Raw genomic sequence first — 24,588 nt, 5'->3', positions numbered from 1 at the left:
CGCACGTGCATAGCAGAAAGTACAGTCTAACGTTTTGCAAATGATAATACGTACAGTGTATAGTGTATTTTTCTTGATATTCTTGTTGAATTTTAAACAAAATTAATTGTAATAATAATTTAAAAAAAACAACAGCAAGAAAACTTGTTCTGGCCTTTGTGTCATGCTGCTGTCACTTTTTTTTTAAAGTTGTACTCATTGAAATTTTTTTTTCTTTGGTCGCGACCAGACCGGCCCATTTGGTACCAGCCCACCGGGCATTTGCCCGTTTGCCCATATAGCCAGTCCGCCCCTGCTGGTAGGGGGTTTTAAACTCAAAAGCTCCTTTGTTTTGATGGGGCAAGTGATAGTTTAGTATTAAAATCTCACCTAAAATAAACAAAATCAAAGCAAAAAAGCAGTCTCTTAATACCGATCCCCCCCTCCCCCCGCAGGGGAGGGGGGAATTTCATTTGGGGGGGGGGTTGAACCCCAAGAACCCCCCCTTGGCTACGCCCATGTATATATCACTGCAGAAAAGCATTTTCCGGGCATATACAGCTCATTATGCATCCTATTAAAAAAGGACCTTTTGAATAATGTTTTACTTGAAAAATATTCTAATATGAATTTACAGGCCCTTACTACATTGCAAATACAACCGATTTGTTCCTTGAAAAGATAAGATACCCAACATATTTAGATTAAGACTTTGAGGATTGCCGCCGAAAAAAAAAAGCTCATTTGTAAGTGATACATTTTGTTCAATAGACACGTTTGTAACTTTGTTTTGTTACAGAACTGTAATTCAAATCTCTAAACAAAAAATCTCGGTGGCGGGGGGTCGGCAGAGTGGGGGGGGGGGTGGTGATTGCCCCTACCTCTCCCCCCTGGGATTCGCCAGTGCTATACAATTGGACAATCCGCCATGTTTTTGTTAATGATGAGTTATTTGTATGATAACCCAAGCATTAAAAACACAGCTCGAATAAAACGTTTGCATTCCGTATAATGTAATACTCTAATGAGACCATAACACAAGCAGTAGTCCTAAGCACGTGGCTATCAAAATCATTTGGAGTTTGAATGAAATAGAACAAAAGGGGAACAACTCTGTCGATCTAGGCGTGAAAAGAACCTTTTTTTAAAGGCCCCCGATCTGGGAAAAGCCACTAATATTTTTGTTTGTCTGTCCGTCCGATCTGTCTGTCACATGTAGATCTAAAAAAAAGTTATTTAAAACTAAATTTGGCGGCAAAATAAATTATGTGTTTTTCCAATTGGCAAGAGACTCAGGAAACTAGTCACAAGGTATACGTTCATGGAATTTCAAGTGACATATTCTTGATACGTATCAATCATTAAGCAATATTTATTTGACAAAAGATCTCTTTAAAGGCGAGTTTGTCTACTAGGGCAAGAGCACTTGGAAATCTCAAACGAAAATACTGAATTAAAAAATGGTTGAATTCTTATATAACATATAATAACTTTTTTAATGCAGTAGAACCATTCATTTTCTAGTGGCATAAACAAATGTATAGAAATGGAATGCAAACGTTCTTCGAACCATTCACTCTGTAGCTCGACTTATGCACTCAGCACTGGCAGAGGCCTGATCGGTTCCAACGAATGTTTTATTAAATACTTTAAAGTAGAATAGGGAAAGACGATGCGGTGTAAACTGAAACACACGTGCCTCAGTACAGTGGTTCTCAAAAAGAGAGACCCCATGATCTACCCAGACTCACTAAATCAATGACAATGTCCAATATTTAGCATTCACATTTTTGTTGGCTGTGTTAGCGACATTCACTTAGACTTCAAGCTTGGGTTTCTTGATTTAATATGACCGCTGAGATGTATAGAAGGTCCATTGTGTTTATATTTAGAAACCTTGTTCGTTGGCTCTGGAAAGCAGTGAACCGTGCCCAGGGCAGGGCATGCCAATACAAAGTGTCTCTAACAATGCAAAACGTTTGATACAGGGCCTTTCATTGTTATTAAATAGAAGACAGCAGTGAGAACTAGAACAAGTCCCAGGTCAGATGATAGCCGGGGTCATTTCATAGGACATATTTAGGAACGCAATGAGACCAAATATCCACTTTTGTCTTCGTGTGGCACACACATTCACACATTCACGCTTGATTGATACAAACACAGAGGCGGACTCGACTGCTAGAGGAAAATTCCCCGGTACTCAGTGGCGTAGAAACTATCACGCAAAAAAAGGACTATTGCGACCGGTTTCGTTATTAATACTTGCCGACTGGTCGTGTGGTATGCGCTCTGGACAGTTGTTCGGTGGTCTCGATGGTTCCCAGTTTGAACCCTCTCCGCTGCCCTCCCCGCAATGGCGTGTCGCTGTTAAGTCTAATTGTAAGACGTTGTTACTAGATTGAATTCTAAGGACATGTACAATGTGGTATATTGGTCATACACTGAAATATCTTTAAAATCCGTCTTCTGTAGAGTACAAATCTTGTACACGTTTTGTTTCTCAAATTTACCATTCTCAGATCAAGTTGAAGCTTTACACAATTATTCATAACCGATGACAATACATGAATCAATAAAAATCAATAAAAAAAAGCAACAACACCAAATAGTTAATCAATTAGTGGTAATTAATTAACTTTGTTTTATCTACGAAAAGGGAGTTAAACCTGGCAGTATTGAGAGATATGACATTGATTTAGCTGATAAGCTTTTTTAAAAATTATTTTTGTGTGTGCAAAAGTACTCAAAATGAATGACTCTATTTGTTTTGATCTCACATTCAACCCTCTGTTTTCTTAGAAGAGAAGCACCGAAACCCCAACATATTCTTTAACCCAGCACGCAACTTATGGTACCCCTTCAGCCCCAGATCGTCTGTCAATCATAGTATATATGTGATAACAAATGGTTTATTCTTTATTTTGTCCATGAAATTATAATTACAACGTCATTGATTACAGAGTAATTGGAGAACTCATGCAAAGCTCTAGTTCAGATGTCCAACACTTTAATGTCGACATTTTCTGACATGTTCTGAATAGCCTTGTTTTTTTTTTTGTATTGACAATAACAAGATAAACTTGTAGTTATTCTAAAACATTTTTACAACAACAGTACCATTAGTTAATAAACGTATTGGCTAAGTTTTTAAATTGATTCTTGTGTTGTCAGGTAAAAGAAAGAATTGTGCTAAATTTCAGCTTGATCCGAGATTTGGGTGTCGGAGAAATAACGTGTACAAACTTTTAACAGACAGACAGAGTGAGTTGATATAAGCTTTGTAAACATGAAATACTGTTCGTATTCTATATATATTTTAAAAAATCGAATTCTGGGACATTGCTATATCTTTTATGTTTATTCTATAGGGAGGTAAAATAAAGCAAGAAAGTTTGTATTTCTGTTGTATTTGATTTGTGCACTTTAATTCAGACATGCGAGGTGGAGTAGTTCAACGTTTATGAATGAAAAGCCTTTAATGACGTCGTCTAGGTAAATATTTGGAATGTAATGCTCATCATCTTACCTGGTTACCAACGGGAGTCGAGTAAACAGAGGGTATGCGGGGTATGTGGGGTATGTGTGGTTTAAACAAACGGTGAAAACTGAACATCTGAATAAGGAAAACCTTTTTACATAAACCTCTAGTCCAGATAGTCAGACGTATTGAGAACAATGAAAGCAGCACCATAACAAAGAGTTTACGCTTTCAAAAGAACTCGGCGGCTCCTGTGAGTCTGATGTTTGGTAAACAAAGCAGGTGAAAGTGTAAGTTTTGATTAAAAATATTTTTTTTTAGTTTACAATAGAGCTTTTATTGACTGATAAATATGTTACTAGTGTCATGTCTACTTATCGGATTGATGGATACAGTCAGCATCGGCATTGGAAAATTGTACATTTTAAATTGAGAAAGTATCATTGAATGGTTAATCATGTGCAGCTATTAAATAAACTCAAACAAGTATGTGTAAAAATACACAATCCCACATATTATACACAAGGCAATATCTAGACTGGCCAATGAAACAATCTTTATTCAATAATTTTATTATAATATGAGCCTTAAGCATTCTGCGAATCCATTTATCACCCAAATAAAAACTTGAGATATTCAATCTAAAAGTTTTTTTCTTTAAATAAAGTCATTTCTAATTTGCAATAGGGATAAGGAAGATGTTCACATTAAGACAGAAAAGGACAAAAAAAAAAAAAAAAAAGGAACATGAAAATCATGAATACAGAAATGTAACGTTTAATTTACGAATGGTCCAACTCCATTAATACAAGTGAGGACATTGAAAAGCATGCATCTACTTCAGTAACACCATGGAACAATTATTTTGTTCTTGTCTCTTAGAATAAAAAAGATTGAATAATTAATGTCAGCCTTTCAATGGTCATAACATTAGCAAGCAAGAGAACGATCTATCAAGCCTTCTGTCACTATCACAGTTCTACCTGGCTGGCCCCTAAAAGAAAAATAAAATCGTACAATGGCTTCAGGGGAACAAAAAACAACCAAGGGTAAAATGTGTCGCGGGCCACAACCAATAGATCGATTGATTTCTTGTCTTCGATCAAACATATACCACAGGCGGAAGCTAGTATCATAATCAAAACGCGCGATCTTCAAGACTTTCTCTTTGGCACCCAATATATATATCCTTAGGCACCAGGTGATCGTGTTATAGATTTTGGTGATACAAGTCAGACGATAGGAGAGATGTACAGAGCTTTGATTTAAACTGTTCGATTCAGCTCTACGGATATATGTTGACATTTGTCGAAACAGGTGGATGAGATAGACACGACAAAAGTCTTACAGCCAATTAAGGTAACAGAGTTTACTCAAATAACAATTATACATTGTAGAAATATATAAATGTTAAAAAGTAAAATATAAGTCTTTATTTTCTAACTATACAGATCCTATGATGTTCTATTTAAAGGCTGTTATGATATACAATCAAAAGTTCACAATTATAACCTTGAGATTCACTCTGACGCAACTAAATTATGTTCAATAAATTTTAGATCTACACACTTGCTAAATTTTTGTTTAAACATTTTAGTTTCAGAATTTTTGAAAGTCTTTTGATAATAATCTTTTTTTTTATACATAAGAAAAACATTCTCATGTATTTAGTCTAATTAACTAGAGCTAGATCTGCATTTGTACTCTAATCTTAACAATAGTGTGTTATAAATTATATAGCTACCTCTGATTTTCCCCAAAGGATGTTTGATACACATTGGAATAGTAGCATATAACACAACAGTGATCAGTTATGTACAGATATTTGTGCAACTCCTTGGACCACAGGTTCTCTCAGTAAATAAATATAGATGATTTTAAGTCAAATATCCGTGCAAAATTCTGTAATCCACAACTAGATATTACATTTTCTACTTTCTCTGTAGTGGAACATTTGCAGTGAACTCACTGGAAAACCAAAATAAGAACTAAACTTTAACAATGGCTAAATGTGAGATATAATGTAAAACAAAACCTCTATGAAGTGTAATTGTATCAATCAGTTAGGGTCAATCATGTAATTAAAATTTTTATTGATCTAGAATCTAGACTAACAATAATAACTCTGTGCAATTAGAAATATTTTTACCGATTGTTTTTGTTGAGTGTTTTTTCATGCTTTAAAAAAAAACTTGTTTCCTCAGGGCTCAAGCCTCCTCCAACTTATTTCACGATTTCTTTCCCTTGTTCGATGCCAGACAGATTAATTAATTACCAATAGTTAATAACTAACAGGTTTTTTTTAAAAATTGATTCTTGTTTTGTCAAGTACAAGAAATAATTGTGCAAAATTTCAACTTGATCCGAGATTGGGTGTGGGAGAAAAGACGTGTAGAATTAGTTTTACCAGACAGACAGACAGACAGAGTGAGTTGATATAAACTTTGTAAAATATGTGTTAATTTCATTTTTTTTCATGTTTTAAAACAATATCTTGTCTTATGAACTGTATTAAATATTTCTCAAATCTTTTTAAAACTACCATCCAATTGAATTACACTCTAGAAGATTATAAACCAGACAACTACCTACACTAGCCTAAACTACCTACACTAGCCTAAACTACCTACACTAGCCTAAACTACCTACACTAGCCTAAACTACCTACACTAGCCTAAACTACCTACACTAGCCTAAACTACCTACACTAGCCTAAACTACCTACACTAGCCTAAACTACCTACCTATCCCATTAGAGTAAATATATACATGATTTCATTTGTTTGAAAAGAGCTATTAGTTGAAGGAAATACAACAGAGTATGGTATTAAAAGTTTATAAAAATATTTTAAAACATTTCGTGCTGATGGAAATGTGTTAACCCACAAACTTACATTCTTTCCCCTCCCAACAAACAAAATAATTTTAAGAGGTTAAGCGGCCCTGGATATTTCAGTATTTTTAAGAAATAAGATTTTTATATTTTTACCAGTAGTGGGTGTATTATGAAAATTATGATCAATAGCCAACTGGGCTCTAGACACCTAGGATCTTTCTGTAGCATCTAGTTCAATATTCGCATGCGTTCGCAAGGATGTGGCCGCGACCAGGGAGCGCATCAGTCTGATTTTAATGTCGATGGCTATGCCTTTCTGTCCAGATTGTTTTGAGTGCTGCTTTAGGCCTGGGCGTAGAGGGTATCTAAACTCCAAAAATTGCTGAGCAGCGCAAAGAAAATTTCCAGGAATTTTTAGGGTGTAAAATGGACAGAAAAACGAGTAGAATAAATATTTCAAAAGTTGTACAGACCTGTGACGTGGCAAAGAGCTATTGGTCTCGTGACGTTGCAGATCAGTGTTCAGGTCTCCTATGACGATTGGTCTCGGTCGAATGCGGCAATTTATGCTGAAGTTGTATTCAAGATTAAAGACGCATGTCAAATTTAATTTTAAGATGAGTATATTTTACACAAATTCTAATGACCAAACCTTCACTGTGTGGCCAACTGGGTAGTTATATTGTACTCCAAAATATACATCAACTGTCGATTTCTAGTAAAAATAGTCCTAGCAGTTTTCGAAATATTCGTCCAGTTTTTTTACTTTTGGAACCCACGAAGAGTTTGCAAGCTAATAGGAGGAATCGTGAAAATAGCACTAGAAAATAGGACAAAACTTAAGGCTAGAAGATTGGGTAGTTGCCGCCTTTAACGGACGACTTCTATTAACAGACGGGAAAAAAAGGGCGCTGACCTTCTCCTGTAATGTAATTGGGCCACAGACAGTGTGGACCAGCGCACTGGCCTAAATGCAGACACATACACGAAGAGAGATAAGGGCGTAATCGATTTCCTATTAATTAGCCAATAACATCCTTAACTTTCAGACCTGGAGTGGCCAACGTACTCTGGTGAATGAGTGTAATGAATGTTTAATTAGCGACCAGGTATACGTATTAAGTAACAAATGTGTATGTGTGTGTATGTATCAGGTATAGGTATTAGGTAACAAATATATATGTGTGTGTGTATCAGGTATAGGTCTTAGGTAGGGTGTATGTGTGTGCGTGTGTTGATGACACCAACTTTGATATAAGAACAGAATGCAATGAAATTAAATAAAATGAAAATTTATTACAAATAAACAAATAGTTAGTAAGGACCGGGGGGGGGGGAGAAGAACCCGTGATAAGTTTGTTAAGACTGAAAACAAACCATAAAAATAAAATACTTTTTTAAAAAAAGCTGATATATAGAATAGACAGGTCTGTACAATCTGTGGACAATTAGTTTGGACCAGTCACATAATTAGATTTGGAATAGATCTAGACTAACATTAAAAAAACATTTATAAAATTTAAAAAAAAGGGGAATCGACCTGAATTTTCTAACTCATGGCTCAAGCCTTCTCAGGATTTTAAACCCAACATGGCAACCACTCTCCTAGTGTAGAGCCTATGAACATGAATGATTGTAGAGTTATCTATTGTTTCTATAGTCTAGTCCAGGTCTAGTCCGATTGTTCATGTTGCATTCAATAAGACGCAGACGACGATATATACATGGGGCTAATTCAGCTTATACCACCACTTCATTCAAGTACAAATTCTTTTCCTTATTTGAGATAACAAACAAAATAATTAATTATCCAATTCCCACTGGAGGGTGTTCAAAATAGACCAGGTTTAATTTTAAGACGATAACATTTGGAAAAAAATTATAACCTTCAAACCTAAGCTTTCACCGTGTGGCCATTTTTTGTTCCATTAATGTGTACGTAATGGGCTTTTGTTGGTGCACATACAAATTATAAACGTGTCAGACGCATAGACATAAATAAATATAGACTGGCCGATTAAAGAGTTTTTTGTAACGAAAATTTGTGACTTGCAATTTTGTGTACTTTATTATACAGCATTTATGAGCAGTATAAAAGTTAAGTATTCATACCTATTTCAGCCATAACCTATATAATTATTACATTATTTTCACTAGTGTTTTTCTTTAAATCTCTAAGAAATCCGAATACAATAGATATACATGTTTTCAAGTTACATGAAGTTACTTCCTTCGGCCAGTCTATATTTATTTATGTCTATGGTCAGACGCGAATAGCCCAAATTTTCAGTAAAAGAAATTAAAAAGTCATTTCTCTATAGAAGAAGTTACGAAAGTCATATACTATAGAACCACGGATCTATATACACTACAATAAATATAGGTATTTTCTCTCTTTTTACGATTTATTTAGGTAGGTGCTGTTTTACTATTACATACCAAGCATCAGTTTTTAGAAAAACCCATTTTATTTTTGTGTAACGCTATTCGCTAACACCGTATAGATCAGGCCTACATCTCTATATTAGTATAATTAAATCTTTATATTAAAATATGTATGATTTCGTTGGTAATATAGTAGATCTAGAACTACATATTATAATGAGATTGGTAGATTTTTGTTAATAAATTAAGTAGAATAGATCTATTGTTCTAGAATTTTACAATCTACATATTTTTTGGCATCCCGTGCAGCACAGCAAACAAACTTACAAAAGCCGTCACATCGCAATAGGTTCTGCGTATAGATCTAACCTACAGTTCACGCCATTGACGGTTCCGCATATACCGTAGGAGTAGTCATATCACCACATGGGCACATGGGATTCGTGAAACATTTAAATAAATAGTAAACACTGCACTCATCATTAATCTTCGGACTTAATGGCATTATCATTAAGTAGACTCTATATCTAGATCTACATTTCAGATCGAATCTAGTTTAGAAATCTACATTCTATTTTGAAACTAGATTGTCACTAGTCTAGATCTAGCTCTACCTGACTAAAGTTTATTAATTAAGATAGGCCTACATCTACTATCTAGATTATTCTATGTAGAGTCTATATTTAGATCTAGAAAAATTCTATAGCTAGTCTATGTCAGACTCAGTAGATCAACTATCTATACAATATTGAATATACTTCTACTTATAGATCTACTTTTGAACGCCTAGATCTAATATACCAATATAATAATAATAATTGAGTCCGAAGATTAATGAGGATGCAATATTTCCCTTTGATACGCAGCCCCAGCTGTGACCTACATATTTTCCCACAACCAAGGCAAGCATAACCATTGTCCGTCTATGGTCGTCTGCGTCTGTCCTCGGCAGCGGATTTCCTTTTGGTCTCAAATGTGCATCCCGCGGCCTTTGTGGGTGACCTCCAGCTGCAACCAGGTGCTCTCTTCTATGTTTGCTATTGCAAGTAAGCGCCTAAGCTGGTCTTTAAAGCGTTTCCGTGGGGCACCTTTGTTACGTCGACCACCTTTTAGCTCACCAAAAAAAGACTGCTTTTGGCATACGTTCGCCCGCATACGGGATACGTGCCCTGCCAAGCGTAATTGTCGGACCATAAGAAGTCCCTCTATACTAGTCTATACTGTCCATGCCGGCGTTCGCAAGGACATCTCTGTTTGTATTGCTGTCTGGCCACCGTATGTTTATGATGGAGCTCAAGCATCTTTGGTGAAATCGTTCAAGTAGTCTTAGTTGTTTTCTGTATCATTCTACCACTGCTTGGTAAAGACTTTTTTTTGTAGGCAGGCGAGCGATCTATTTCGCCAACTCACTCCTGGAGGCGTCGAAAAGCACTACTGGCCATGGCAAGACCGTTATCAACTTCCTTTAAAGCCAGGTGTCATTCGATACTATGCTTCCTAGATATGTGAAGTGGTCTACCACGTTAAGGGGACGTCCATTTACAGTGATCTTTGGGGCTGAGTAGGTTTTATTGGGTCACTTCTGGAACATGAATTCTGTTTTCCCATGGTTTATAGATAAATAGAAAGATTCGGGAGCGTCGTCGAATTCGTTGACCGCGAACTTGAGATCATTGTTCATTGTGGGCATAGAGAAGCTCTGTTATGACCATTTCTTTGGTTTTGTGTATGGGACAGTAGACGTGATGTCGATGCCTTCGTGCAATCGCTGCGTCATTTGACCCAGCAAGGTACTAAATGCATGACGCGTAGGACGTAATGATCTTCTTTTTTGAAGTAACGTCTGTATCATATAAGATAAGAAGAATAAGATTACTACAAAGAAGATAGCGAATAGAGTAGGAGCAAGTACACAGCCCTGCTTCACGCCATTTTCTATTGGGAAATGATCAGAAAGGTCACCATTGTGTCTAATCTAATCTTTTTGTCCCACTTGAAACTGCTTGTGAATTGATAGGAGCGTAGTTGGGCATCCGAGCCTGGCCAGAATCCTCCATTAACCATTGACCGTGTCGAAAGCCTTGGTGAGGTCTACGAAGGCAGCGTATATATAGGTTTAGATAGTATACTAGACTTAAATCTAGTCTAAAATCAAGACTAAGTCTAAGACTCTAGATCTAGACTGCCTAGAGTACCAGTAAATTATGATTATCTTAGATTCTGATTATCTACTATATTTATAACCTAGATCAGAGGTGGGCAACCTTTTTGTATCGAGGGCCGCATTTAAAAAAAAAATTGGGAATGGCGGGCCGCACACACACATATATATATATATATATATATATATATATATATATATATATATATAATAATATATATATATATACACACACAACTTAGAAAAAGGATACGCTTGCTAACTGTGTAAAATGCCTTTTAAATGCACGCTGTATTATATTCATGTTTCTTTTTTGCTTCCACACCACTTGAGGAATTACGACAAGAGTCAGCATTTAATTTTTGAAGCCAATTTTACGATTTTTTATCAAATTTTTGTTTCCTTTTTATATCACAAATATACAGTTGTTCTTAATGTGTAGTATTTTACTTTTTACACTCGTGCATAATGTTCCGAAACTGTAGAACTAGCTTACTAGCTGTTACGCTTGTGAATACTGTCAAAATACAGTCAGTCAACGTCGACCAGTGATTATGCTTGTTTAGTTTCCACACAAATGAGACAATGTATGTTCCGGAAGTTAAATATTGGAACGAGCTAAACATACCCTTGTGGAGCAACACCAGAGATGGCTGACCATGTCCTTCAACGCTGCATAGTAAATCAAGAAAAAGACTCTGGCCACAAAGCCCTCCTATACAACAAAAGCTATTCTGAGAACTGCCTGATCTGGAAGCCACTGCGCGGTTAATCTCAGTTAAACCTCCAACATGTAAAATTAGAAGAACAGATGTATATGTACATAAATAGTGTGAACAGCTTTTGGCACCCATAAGACTCCTGTGGAAGTACTGACTGAAACGTCTCTTTGTTTGGAGGTATGTCCTCTGGAGCAGAATCAGCTTCTTCACTAAGTGGTGAACTGAAGGTATTGAAAACTGGCTCATGACGTCTTAAAATTTGCTTTTATAAATTGCATAGTTAAGGAATCTTAATAAGTGTTGTACTTTTAATCATTTCACTAGAAATAGTTTCATCTTTCAGCAAAGGAAAATGTCAAAACCTGTTTTCTGTAGCTTGCTTGTAGAAATTGCATTGCAATAGTTGTTATTGAGAATAAGAAATCAGTCTTCCACTCTTCATTAGAAATATTGGTAACAAAGTCACAGTCAATGTCCTTCGAGTAACATAACAGTTTCTTATTTGAGATAATATATTCTCATTTGCCTTGTACATGCTAAATAGTTGCTCATTTGAAACTAACCGTGTTTAACATTTCTTACTTTATTAAGTTTGTATTTCAAACTCATACTACATTAACATGCAATTTTATGCAGTTTTGTGCAAACTTTCCTGTTTAGAGTTTCTGGTTTTATATTTAAAAAAAAAAAGATACTTTTCTCAGCCACTTGTTTCATTTCCCTTTTTTTTCCAAGCATACCCGACACTTAACACAGTTCTTCATACTGATCAGAGATTGTGAGTTCTATTGAGTGTATTGGTGTTTAGCCAATAAGCATAATCTTCGTTTACTTTAAACTTTTTATTATGAGACAGTTTCAATACTATCTAAAGATATTATTTTAAATATATTTGTAATTTTATATGTATATACTGTGGGCACACATGATTTCTGTAGGTGTAGGCGGGCAGAATAAAACACTCCGGCGGGCCGCATGTGGCCCGCGGGCCGTAATTTGCCCACCCCTGACCTAGATAGATATTCTAGAAGTAGATCTATACTGATTCTATAGTTACAATTCGAATTCAACGTGAATATTTATGATTATAAAGATTACAGACTATAACTAGATTTTATATATCTATGACTATTATGACAAGGCCCATGGCATGTGTGTGCGGTTTGCACGCTGGACTGTCCTTCGGATTTATCGATGGTCCCGGGTTCAAACCCTGCCCGCTCCCATCCCCCGTCGTCCTGCGGGAGGTTTGGACTAGGAAGTAAACTATCTTCAACTCTGAAGGAACATCCGAAACATGTAAAACATTTTACAAACATCAATTTTTTAAAGCAACTGTAATTAATGGACTTCATCTAAAACAAGTTCATTCATATATTCACATGCGATTTTTTTATATTTATAAGCTTAACATTATTTTGGACCAATGTCTCACAACGACTGATAAGAGAAATCAGGTATAAACGTCAGGAGAAAACACGACCCCTTAACTCAAGAAAACATTAAGAAATTAAAACAAATACAAAATAGACAGTGAGATTCATAACAAACGAATATTCACAATTGAATACAGTAACACCTTTTTAAAAACACCTTTTTAAAAACACCTTTTAAAAAACCATTAAAAGTTTTTTTAAATCACAATTTTTATTTCTACAATAATTTTATTGTGTGAAATTGTGTATCGGAAAATGCCGGGTACTTGAAGTAAGCTAGTCCTAAAAAGAAATACACAGATCTTGGGTAAAAGACTCATCTAATAAAGAAATATAAATGTGTAGTTTCACGCGCTTGTTTCAGGTCTTTTCATTTTATTTATCATTTTTTGGGGTTTGATCCCAACTACCCGTATTTTTGTGCAGATATTTTTTTTCTAACAGGTACACTTTAATTTACAACCTAATAATGTCAGTTTAATTTAAAATGAGAACTGAAAAATGCAAAAGATATATAAGGAAAAAGGTACTTCCGGCCTAGTTTTAAATCAAAGAAACGAAATGCATAAACGCAAAAAAGCCCATTGACAAATTTGTAGTAAAATCTTTAGAACGTCAAATTTTAATTTCACTTTTATCTCGTCTGCTGAGAGCGAACAGTTTTGTTTTTATAACTAACTGTTTTTATTTTATGTAAAAACACTTTGAAAACATGGGGACAAATGAAGTTTGTGGTAAGCATTGGTCTGATCTCGTACACAAACTACGCTTTAAAAACATACAATGACAATCTCGCTTTCATCGACTGCTTTTAGTTTTTACGAAAACAAATCATTCTGATTCAAACATCAAGTATGTTTTCTTTATGCACATCCGAATGTTTTCATTCCGCAGCTGCTTGGGATCTACACACTATTGTGTATGATTTACAAATTGTAAATCTGATTATTACCATCATCGGGTTAGTCATAAGTGCAACGACTAATTATGTTTTACGAAATGACTCAATACACTTAAGTAGACAAGGATCGTCCTATACACTCTCATGGAGTAAATAATACTCTCCAAATTGCTAGTCATGGTCACTTTTAGTATGTGAGATCTTTAGTTGAGTTTCTGTGTGACCTAATGTGGGAATACGTCTGGCCCGCAGGGTCTCCAACGAGTTTGTGTAGCACAAACTACATTCTTCATCGTGTCATAAACTCTTTAAAACTACAGCATAGTGTAGCTAAACATGACTTCTAATTTGTTCGTTTCTATTTGAATGAACGAATATTTTGTCGACACTATCTTTCTAAAGACAAAGTTCCAACGTTCACAGTTGAATCCCCTTATCAGTTATCGGCAATAATAAACTAAGACATTTAATCCCTTGGATACATTCTGTACGGTAGAACCAGATTATAGCTAAGTGCAATAGAATGACTTGATTGATCGAAGACTCAAAACGTATCTGACATTGCTTTGTTTTATTTTTTATCAACAGACGCCTTTTACAAGTAGTTGGTAATAGACTACGAGACAAAGGAAATCTTGTGGCATTTAAAGGAGTGTTTATAGACACACATTACGGTATGTTAGAAAGAGAATAGAAATGAGAGACAGAGAGAAAGAGAGCTAGCGAGAGAGAAAGAGGAAAAGAGATAGAGAGGGAAAGAGAGAGAGAGAAAGAGGAAAAGAGAGAGAAAGAGAGAGAGAAAGAGGAAAAGAGATAGAGAGGGAAAGAGAGAGAGAGAAAGAGGAAAAGAGAGAGAAAGAGAGAGAGAAAGAGGAAGTGTGTTTTTCTCTACTTGGGTATCATCCACTACTGCAGCCATCACCTCCTGCACGTCGCAGTAAACATTTTTGTGTGAAAATCATTTGTCTCAAAGTAATATACTGTGGTTTCACTCTTTTGAAACATAATAAAGTGATATACTGTTGTTACACTCTTTTTAAACATAATAAAGTGATATATTGTAGTTTTATGTAATTTCAATTCATATTTAAGGTAAAATTAAAGTAATTATCTATCTCTATCTTTATATCAATCAATCAATCAATCAATCAATCAATCAATCAATCAATCAATCAATCAATCAATCAATCAAATCTATCTATCTATCTATCTATCTATCTATCTATCTATCTATCTATCTATCTATCTATCTATCTATCTATCTATCTATCTATCTATCTAAATGTATAGCTAGCTAAATAGATAGATAATACATGTACTGAAAAGAAAATATAAAAAAAAATGTAGGCCCTCTCCTCACAACTTGACAAGAAAAAAACATAAACAATACTTAAAAAAAAATACAAATCGTCCTTTATACATCTTATAGAAGGATTATTTTGCTTTTGACGAATGAATGTTAGATTAAAACAAAAAGTATAATATTTTTTACCCTACTCCATTCTTTTTATACTTTAAAAAATTATAGCGGTCAAACTAGAGTTTTCCCAGGGGGTCCAACGAGCTAGTAATTCTTTTCTCAGCTCAAATTTCTATGAAAATCGTTGGAGCCAGCCACCCTTTGCCCACTCAGAAGGTTCCACATCGAAAGTGTGACTTGAATAGAGGAATTGTAACAAAAGGATGAAAATAGATTTACTTGGTAGTTTCGTTGTTTGCTTGTTTCGGCTAGGAATATGTCTGTGTGGTTTTTGATTTTGGTTAATAAAAGCTTGATAAGATAATATTTTTTTCTGTTTTCTATAGAAAAGAAAAAAAATGTTGAGACTTTCAGGTGGGTTTTCCAGCTCGTTGATTTAGGGGTAGACATAGGTTCCTTGAACTCCCAGGTTCCCCCACCTCGACAGTATAAACCAAAGCAAAGAGTAATGGCATGTAGAACTTTGGCTTACTGAACATCGAATATATGTCATTAAACTGAACAACAATTGTTCAACATGAACAATATTAAAAACAACGATAAGTTAACTTTCATGAGTTAACAACAAGAGTGTACGTTCAACAATTGAATGAATGTATGAATATTATGACATGAATGAAGATCAATAGTATATACAAGGGCAAAAACATATACATATTATGCAAATAAAATATAGCACACCTTAAGCTCGGTGCCACAATTTGATCAGGGCTCTCAAAACCCACACACAATCATTCACAATGCCATGGATGCACGGACCATACTAAAACAAATCAGGCTGACTATAACAGAGTCCCAAGCCTGCGTCCCTAAACAAGAAAAATACGCATCCCTTGAGATCGCCATTCACACTATTATATGACTAACGAATTAAGAGCTACATCACGAAGAAAACAGTAAAATAAACGAACTTACCCAATACTGGGGAAGAAAACACCAAAGAAAACTCCAAACAAAGATCCGCCTTCAGCACAACAACAACAGAGGCAAAAAAAAAAAAAAAGCACTGACATCAACAAAGCGCGACCCTAGGAACTAGAGCGCACAAACCATTATGGTGCACAAAAGAGACATCACACAAAAAGCAACTCTAGATGCGCACGACAGAGACCACTTCAGTAAACATTCACACGCTAATAATTTGTATTTGTAATTATTTGTAGTTCTGGGCAGCATTTTATAAGCTTTGTAAGGACCATACAAAAGAATTAAACGAAAGGGAACGAAAAAAAAAAGACAACAAAATATCTATCAAATCGCAGACGATCTAGTGCCATCCATAAAATCCAAGCACTTTTACTTAATTTTTATTATAACTTTTGGAATGGGGCATTATGCATTGAAATCTCCAAATTTTGTTCAAAAAGCCCGAGTTATTATTGTATGCAGTCTTAAATCAAAAGCTATTCTATCGCATGCTTCCTAATATTCAAAGGCCTATGCCCCCCCCCCCAAATAAAACAACAACAGCAATGAATGTAATTGAGTCATTGTTTATGTTATTGACTTGTCTGGCTTCATCAGATTTTCACTTCAATCATTAACAAACATTTCTTTTCGCTATTTCACAGGTATCAGAGGGAGGTAACTCAATTTAATGAAAATTTACTAGATTCTTCAAAGTTGTCGAACCTGAATGTTTTCTACGTGAATTGGGGAAAAGATAGAGCCAATAATGTTGTTAAAGAAAATAAGCTACAAGTATTATAAATTGTATCCAAGGCAGGTTATGATATTTATAAATGCTACATCTAATTTGATCATCAGGTGATAAGGATGACAATTAATTATATACTAAATATAACTACTGTCTATGCTCTGGTGTAAGATGGTTGACATTTGATGAAATTATAAATAATATTAAAAATAATTTTGTGGTCGTTTTAAAATACATATCTTTTTGAAATGGCTTTTGGAAAACGAGGCTCAGGGAACACAAAATCTAATCTCGCCCCACCCCCTCACTGGATGAAACAAATGGAAGAAAAATACCAACGGCTCCACGCTAAAATTCATAACCAGGCAATGCGATTTTCCAGCAGACGACACCCGAGTACCGTGACGAGAACTGCTATCACGGATCATTGCTTCGAAGATCCAAGTGTCAGTGCCAGGAGGGGTGCCCAAAACAAAGGCCCCATACATACCGAATACACAAAAATCAGCCCAGCTGTCAGAACGGGTGAGATTTTGACAATAGCGCCAATCGAAACGGCATGTGACGACGATTTAGTTTGCGCCAGTAGCGGGAGTACCCTCAGCACAGGTGGGGCAGAGGACGTGTGCCACTTAGACAATAATATCAACACAGCCGAGTGTTTGGCAGCCGGTGGTGTGGTGGAGTCGCCGTGTGCCGAACAAGACTACACATGTGTTGAACAGGAACTAGATTTAAACGTGTCCACTCTCGAGACAGGCCGAGACTCGATAGCCGATTTCTCATATCCTGGATTTCACTTCACTACACCGGTCAGTTCAGATAATCCCTTTGTCCGAACTGTTTCCGGTGATTGTGACGTGTCTCAATACTGTGTTGACCAAGGTAATAGCACTTCATTTTTTCATACAGAGAACAATAATAACAACGTAAATGCTAAAAGTAATAGTATAATTCATGGTAGATTTGACGATCAAGGTGAAAACATGGAGATCAGTCGTGCGAGAAGGCGGCGACGTGACCTACGGGCTGTGAAAACACCCGGAAGTCGCCTCAGCCATAAGACAAGCCAATCCTGCCCGGCCACGTTTTTCGTCAACAATGGACATGACGTCATGGGCTACGATCTGAGAAACAACGTCCAGGGCTTGGATAGCGGCCCTTTCAGCAGCAGGCACCAGCCCAGGGTGTTTGCCCGCATGTCCATTGAGGCTCGCCACGCTGTTGACGAGCTGAGGGCAGAAGATATGCTGCAGAGTTCAAGGACATTTGAGTACGACACGAATACATCACCCCATCTACCAAACGTAACACACGGCACTTCAAATGACACATCCAGATACCATAACGAAACACACGAACTATCGAACAGGATTAGGGAAGAAAGTCTAATCACATCGGAACAATCTGTGGTTCCTGACCTAGTTCTCCGTAACGCAGATGCCACATTAACGAGCCGCACTGACTACGCGGCGGACAGCACTGCGAACAAGAACTCGTTAATAATGCCTTGCAGTTCACTCGGTGGGGACATTAGCCAGAGGATGAACCGCATTGGCAGCAAGAGGGTTAACAGGATGTTGCCACAGCTAGAGCACGGTGTCCCTCCTCGTGAAGACTTCCCTAAAACTCATCTTCCTCTTCCAGACATTGGACATGCACGTGAGCCAATGTCCATTAGGGAGAACACATTTGAAATCACCCCCGTGGATTTTGACATTCGGTTCCATCAGATTATCCCCTACAACCCCGGGGACTCCCCGCCCCCTGATATACGACAACAGGCTATAGAGAAATGTCAGCACTGGCTTATAAGACACACACCAAGACATTAATGATGTTTGCATAACGTAACCTATGTGCCATTGTTAGATATACTATGAAAAGGGAATATACAAATGTTAAAATGTGTAGCTTTATTTCACCGTTTAAAATGTATATATATATATATATATATATATATATATATATATATATATATAACGTTGAAAATCAAAACAGAGAATGAAAAAGTCAAAAATGAACTTGGTGACATTTCATGTATTAATAGACTCATTGACTTAGTTTGGGTAAGACTATTTAATCAATGTTACCAATAAGTTATTGTACTTTGACTTTCATTGTCAACGAATATGTTAAATGTACTTTATATAGTTGTATTAATTACACCACTAGTCATAATTTATTTGATCACAAAGACATTTTGCCACTTGAGAAGCAGAGGATCTTGGATGCCACTACTTTATCACACTTACTAAAGACAAATAGTATGTAACTTTTAAAGCCCGATGAATTCGTGTACGAAATGAGCTTAGGGACGTTCCTAAATCTTGAGGCTTGATCTCGGGGTGATCAGTTCGGCCGCCAGGAGCTAAAACACTCCGCTCAGAAGGCGTCTAATAACCATTAACAGGCTAATAAACTTTCATACTTCTTGACTAGTTCGTTGTCTCCTGAATAGGTTCCATTCAACCTCAAGGTTAGAAAGAAAGACAAAGACAACAGAAAACCATTGTTCTCAATAACAGAGCCAGCTACAGCTAGAGGTTTAAAAGTAAACTCATTTAGACGGCTTCAAACTGTAATGTCTATTTAAATGATCAAGGAATTCAGCCGTGCTTTGGTGTCTGTTGTCATTTGAACGCGTCTAAATAGACGTGCCACTTAAAGTATTATAACTCTTAAACAGTGTAATTAATTTTTTAAAAAATTTCTTAGAAAAGATGGCCTCCGTTAAATTCATAGGGCCTATATTTAACACTTTTGGCATTGTGATCGTGATAGCTGTACTGATCATCCCCCCCCCCTTCACAGTCTCATGTATTGTGTCATTTGATTCTTATTAGCCTACTGTCATTGTAAGACATTTCTTGCCTGGGCAGCAAGGAACCAAATAATGTATCTACCTGCCATTCAATACTTTGCCTAATGTATACGTGAAAGAGGTCTACACTTTGACACAATTGACCACTTCTCTTAAACAATGTTTGAATGCTAACGTAGTAGCCATCACCCACACCCCCTCAGTGTCCATCACAAACCAAAACTTGGTCTTAACTTGTGGCACTAATGTCCCAGAAACCTCTGTGGTCACGTGGCTCAGTATTATAATCACTTGTGTACATGCGCGTTCAATAAACATCGACATATTTGATTTATTGTATTGCTGGTGTAAGCCTTTTTTTTTTAAACCTGTAATTAACGTTATCGCGGGTGTGTTATCAGAAGCAATGTGTGGTCTGGTGTGACATGCTGCTGAACCAGGAACTGATAGCTACAATTAACGGAGTCAGTGAAACTTGGTTTTAATCCCAATGTAAACACTGAGACAAATTAAACTTCGGTTTCTGACATTTCTAATGATGTTTTATTAGCAAGAGTTGCTTATTTTTATATTTAGATCTTTATAAATCTATTGTAATCATTAGGGATTTTTTTTTTTACAAATAAATTTAATCTTTATTACGAAGTGTATGTGCAGGTTTATGATGTAACCATAAGGAAAGAAAGGCGAATGTTTTGGTTGTATAGGCTGGAGAGTGAAAGGGGAGACTATCTAGAGGCGTGTTTCTAGTGACTTATGTCTTGTTTAAATAAGCATTTTGTTTATGTTTCTACATACATTTACTTTGAAGTTGAAGCTACGTATATTTATTAATAAAAGTTATATTTAATTGTTTTAAAAGACGTCTGCATACTTTCATTTTACTATTTTCATCAATATATTAATAGGCCTACATTATTTAAAATTGTACTAACTGTTTGGGGTTACAAAACAACGACCGAGTATTAACAACTCTCCACGGTTTTTATTTTTTAAATATTTTTTAATTATTATTATTTTTTTTTTTAGAAATAAGTCTTTATAGACTAGTTCTTCTCTATTTTGAATTGTGATTTAACCCTCTCACTTACAAGATTTATTATAGTACAAAAAAAAACCTATAGATTCTCGATGTGAACAGTATAGAACAGTTCTGAATTTAAAAGAAGGGGAACTTCACACAGCTTAAAAAAACAACCGGCCCCCACTGAAAGTTGAAAGTGAAAGAAAATGACTTCGTTCAGTAGACCAAAGTATAAGTGTCTGCTATTGAACACGTGACACATTCAACAGTATACACTTTTTTTTTTATTAATCATGTGTTTTTTTTTGCTCTTAGTAATACGCTTAGTGCTGTGCTAATAGACTCTATCCATATTTACAGGTCACTTTCACCAACTCAAATAATTTCTTTGATCTGTAGTAACTCATGCCATAATAAAAAACCTTTAACCTTGGCTATTTTTGTGAAAACGTCATTACTATCTTAAGGACAGCTGGTAGGTTTTAGTTGGTCAGTTCTTACGACTGGCATACTATGCTATTATTTGTTGTCAGTGGCGTAGCTAGAGTATATGATGCCTGGTGCGGTACCTCATCTTGATGCCCCCCCCCCCCAGAAAAAAACAAAAAACTAACTAATTAATAACATTGCAAAACCTTACTTTTTTGTTCAAAATAATATGCATTCATTAATCAAATATTGTTAATTCTCTCTTGACCTCAATGACCTTTCATGACCGCAGCATTATCATAGCCTTGACCCCTGCAGTTCATTATGTCTAAGCCATCCGAACGCAATTTCACTAGAATCATCTCAGCGATTACAGCAGCATGCTTGTCCTTTGTGTCGATGAAGTCAACAAAAGACTTACGAACCTGCACCCCGTCATTATCCATGACAACATACCGTAAAATGTGGGAAATTTGATCCAGCTTTGAGATTTCACGTGTACTGTCAAAAATAATAGAGAAATATTTGGCTTGTTTTATTTGCTGTTTGATTTGTTTTTTAGCGTGATCCCCCAATATTGTAATAAATTCATTTTGTATTTGTGTATGTATTCGGTCTGGAACAAAGCTTAGTTCGAAGCACATGCTCCCTCAAGAGTGGATCGTACTTTGATAGTAATTTTACTAACTCTCCAAGTTTTCGTCTCTTGTATAATTAAATCTTGGGCCTTGTTGTCAATATTGTTCCCTACTCTCAGGCAAACTTCAAATTCCTTCCAATCAAGCGATGAGTGAATGTGAGCTCATGTTTTTCTATTTTCGGGGATAACCTCCACCACTCATTGAATCCATCTTTGGATTTAAATGAAGATTTGGTACTTGATCTTGTTGAGAAGAGTATGCAGGGGAAGCAAAATAAGGATTCTTTTGTTAGCGAATAACACATCCACTTTCTAAGAACTTTCTCGCCGTTTGACATTTGCCGGAAAAACCAAACCTTTGAAAGCTTTCTAGCCTTTCCTTTTGCTGATTCTTGATGTCTATACGCCTCTCTGAATTGACTGTCCATATGCTGAACTGTTTCAGATCCTTGAGTGACAAGGTGTATGCGAATATTACCTGTAATGACATCAGGCCAATCTCCAATGTCATTCAGTCAAGAGTTTATTATCCTGCTTTCTGTATTGTTTATACTGTCTGATGGTTCTGCTTCTTCAGTATGAATTCTGTGTGCTGTCCTTTAGTCTCTAGAACCTGCGGTATTGAAGTATTTTCTTCTTTTCAGGATGTCGGCCTCATCATTTTTTTCTGGATTCAATGATAACCGTCTCATCTCGCTTTGTTGCGTTTAATTGTTCAGTTAATTCATACCCATTAACAGCTCGCCTATAGTCGGTGGACTCTGGCAATGATGTGACTTGAAATGGTCTCGATGCTTCTTTAGACTTAAGAAATCTAAGAAACGCACCTTACTGCGGTCAAGAAACTGCTTTATGCGGATGACATTGTCCTCTTGTCAACCGGCAAGAAAGCCGACCAAATACAGGCGGCATTACAAGCAGACCTCCAAACCATCTCCTCGTATTGTGACAAATGACAGATTCAGATAAACGTTGCCAAAACGACTTGGTCCCTGTTCAGCCTAGGGATCGACATTCTTAAGGCTCCATTCGAGCTTCAACTCGGTGGGCTGCGACTCCAACGTGAAAACACGCCAAATATCTAGGGGTGACCCTGGATAGAAAACTGTCAATGCTCCAGCACGTCCAGGAAGTTGAAAGAAAAGCCTCGGAGAAGTTAGCGTTACTAAGAAAGCTGGCCAGCACAAAGTGGGGCGCCAAAGCTGACATGCTACGCACATTGTACTTAGGGGCAGTCAGATCACAAATTGAGTACAGCTATACAGTTCAAGTATATGCTAGTAAAACTGCCCTCGAATCACTCGACCGAGTACAATCACAGGCACTAAGGTTCATTTGTGGCACCTTTCGGACAAGCTCAACAAACGCTGCTGAAATCTTAACAAACGTGGCCCCTTTACATTTAAGGAGGGAGAGGGTGGTACTTACGGCCTATGAGCGCTATAAAAGTGGCGACTATAGGCTACCCATCACAATCTTAGTGCAACAGTAGAGAGAGAGGAGCGGCATAAAAATGCGATCGTTCCTCCATATTGCGGTCAATTTGTCAAAATCAGCTGGGCTCTCCACTGACAGAATCCCAATTAGAAGGATTAGTACTTACCCCTCCGTGGAGGAGAAGCCGGCCCCACAAATAAGCATGTCCCTTATAGGGCAAGAGGGGGCCACCAAAAGGCGATTAACACCTGCCATACTCCAAAACTTGGCATCAGCTACACTAAAGTCCCACCCATCAGATGCCATTTTCTGTTATACCTATGGGTCGGTAATGAGGGACCCCGATAGATCTGGGTATGGGGCCCTTAGTCTACCCAGACCGGACATAACCAGAGATGCCGATTTCTCCGTCTGAGCTTAAAAGGGTTTTGAGGCGCCAGCCAGACTAGTCAGTCTTGAGCATTGTTCATCATTTTGTTTACGTTACAGTATTACAATTAACTAGTTAGTTAAAAAAAAAAACTTGTAGAAAACAAAGGTTAGCTTATTTAAGAATATTGACATTACAAATTAAACTATAAAGAATCATAAAGAAATGAATAAACTAAGACAATTGTTTACGGCTAGAGTTTAGAAATATATTTGTAAACTCAATATCTAGATTAAACCAATATCTAGGTTAAAACAATGAAGTAAAAAAAGGTTGGCCTATCTTCTTCTTTATATTACAGAGCATCGATCAGTGTAGTAACAACATGTACCGTGTGTCCGAAATAAATCTAGTAAATTAGATTCAAACTGTTCTATAGCTTACATTGTATGGAAGAAATAGTCAAGGAGGTGAAACAAAATAGTGACATGACTAGTTTATACATCGTTAGTTCACGTTTAAAATACAGTAGTTTATGTTTATTCGTGTCCATACAATAAGTCGTTTTTACTGAAACGCTCAGGGAAATAGAAAATTAATACACACTGGGGGAATTTTGGTGCCCCTCTCCACTTGGTGCCCTGTGCGGCCCGCACCACCCGCACATTGGTAGCTACGCCACTGTTTGTTGTTGGTTATTGTTTTTCTGAATGATAGCCAGGTAGCTAGGTAAAAACAACAACAACACACAAACAAACAAACTTCGAACCGGTATTGTAGCTATAAATAGCGACCCTCTTTTTTTTTGTGAAATGAACTTGACAGG

General features: G+C 36.5%; 1 protein-coding gene and 1 long non-coding RNA gene across 5 annotated transcripts; one reads left to right on the top strand and one right to left on the bottom strand.

Moving 5' to 3' along the window:
• Positions 1 to 906: 906 nt before the first annotated feature.
• Positions 907 to 20,834, top strand: LOC106072256 (uncharacterized). Of its 3 annotated transcripts, none has more exons than XM_056006787.1 (3): positions 907 to 3,750; positions 14,490 to 14,575; positions 16,953 to 20,834. In XM_056006787.1, the coding sequence occupies exon 3, from the start codon at positions 17,287 to 17,289 to the stop codon at positions 18,871 to 18,873; it is 1,587 nt and encodes a 528-aa protein (XP_055862762.1). In that variant the 5' UTR covers positions 907 to 3,750; positions 14,490 to 14,575; positions 16,953 to 17,286; the 3' UTR covers positions 18,874 to 20,834. The 3 variants fall into 3 exon arrangements, with proteins under 3 accessions (XP_055862762.1, XP_013088054.2, XP_055862769.1); XM_013232600.2 differs by lacking the exon at positions 907 to 3,750 and adding an exon at positions 4,689 to 4,819; XM_056006794.1 differs by lacking the exon at positions 907 to 3,750 and adding an exon at positions 13,443 to 13,734.
• Positions 4,813 to 16,488, bottom strand: LOC106072257 (uncharacterized). 2 transcript variants are annotated; one of them, XR_008774112.1, is made up of 3 exons: positions 16,297 to 16,488; positions 6,770 to 6,865; positions 4,813 to 5,428 (listed from the first exon to the last, which is right to left on the bottom strand). It is a non-coding gene; the product is annotated as an uncharacterized LOC106072257 (long non-coding RNA). The 2 variants fall into 2 exon arrangements; XR_008774111.1 differs by lacking the exon at positions 16,297 to 16,488 and adding an exon at positions 8,183 to 8,565.
• Positions 20,835 to 24,588: the final 3,754 nt, after the last annotated feature.

This window comes from Biomphalaria glabrata, chromosome 1 (genome assembly GCF_947242115.1).
Source record: "Biomphalaria glabrata chromosome 1, xgBioGlab47.1, whole genome shotgun sequence".
In the NCBI taxonomy this organism is placed as follows: Eukaryota; Metazoa; Mollusca; class Gastropoda; family Planorbidae; genus Biomphalaria; species Biomphalaria glabrata.
This window is presented reverse-complemented; position numbering and strand designations above follow the sequence as displayed.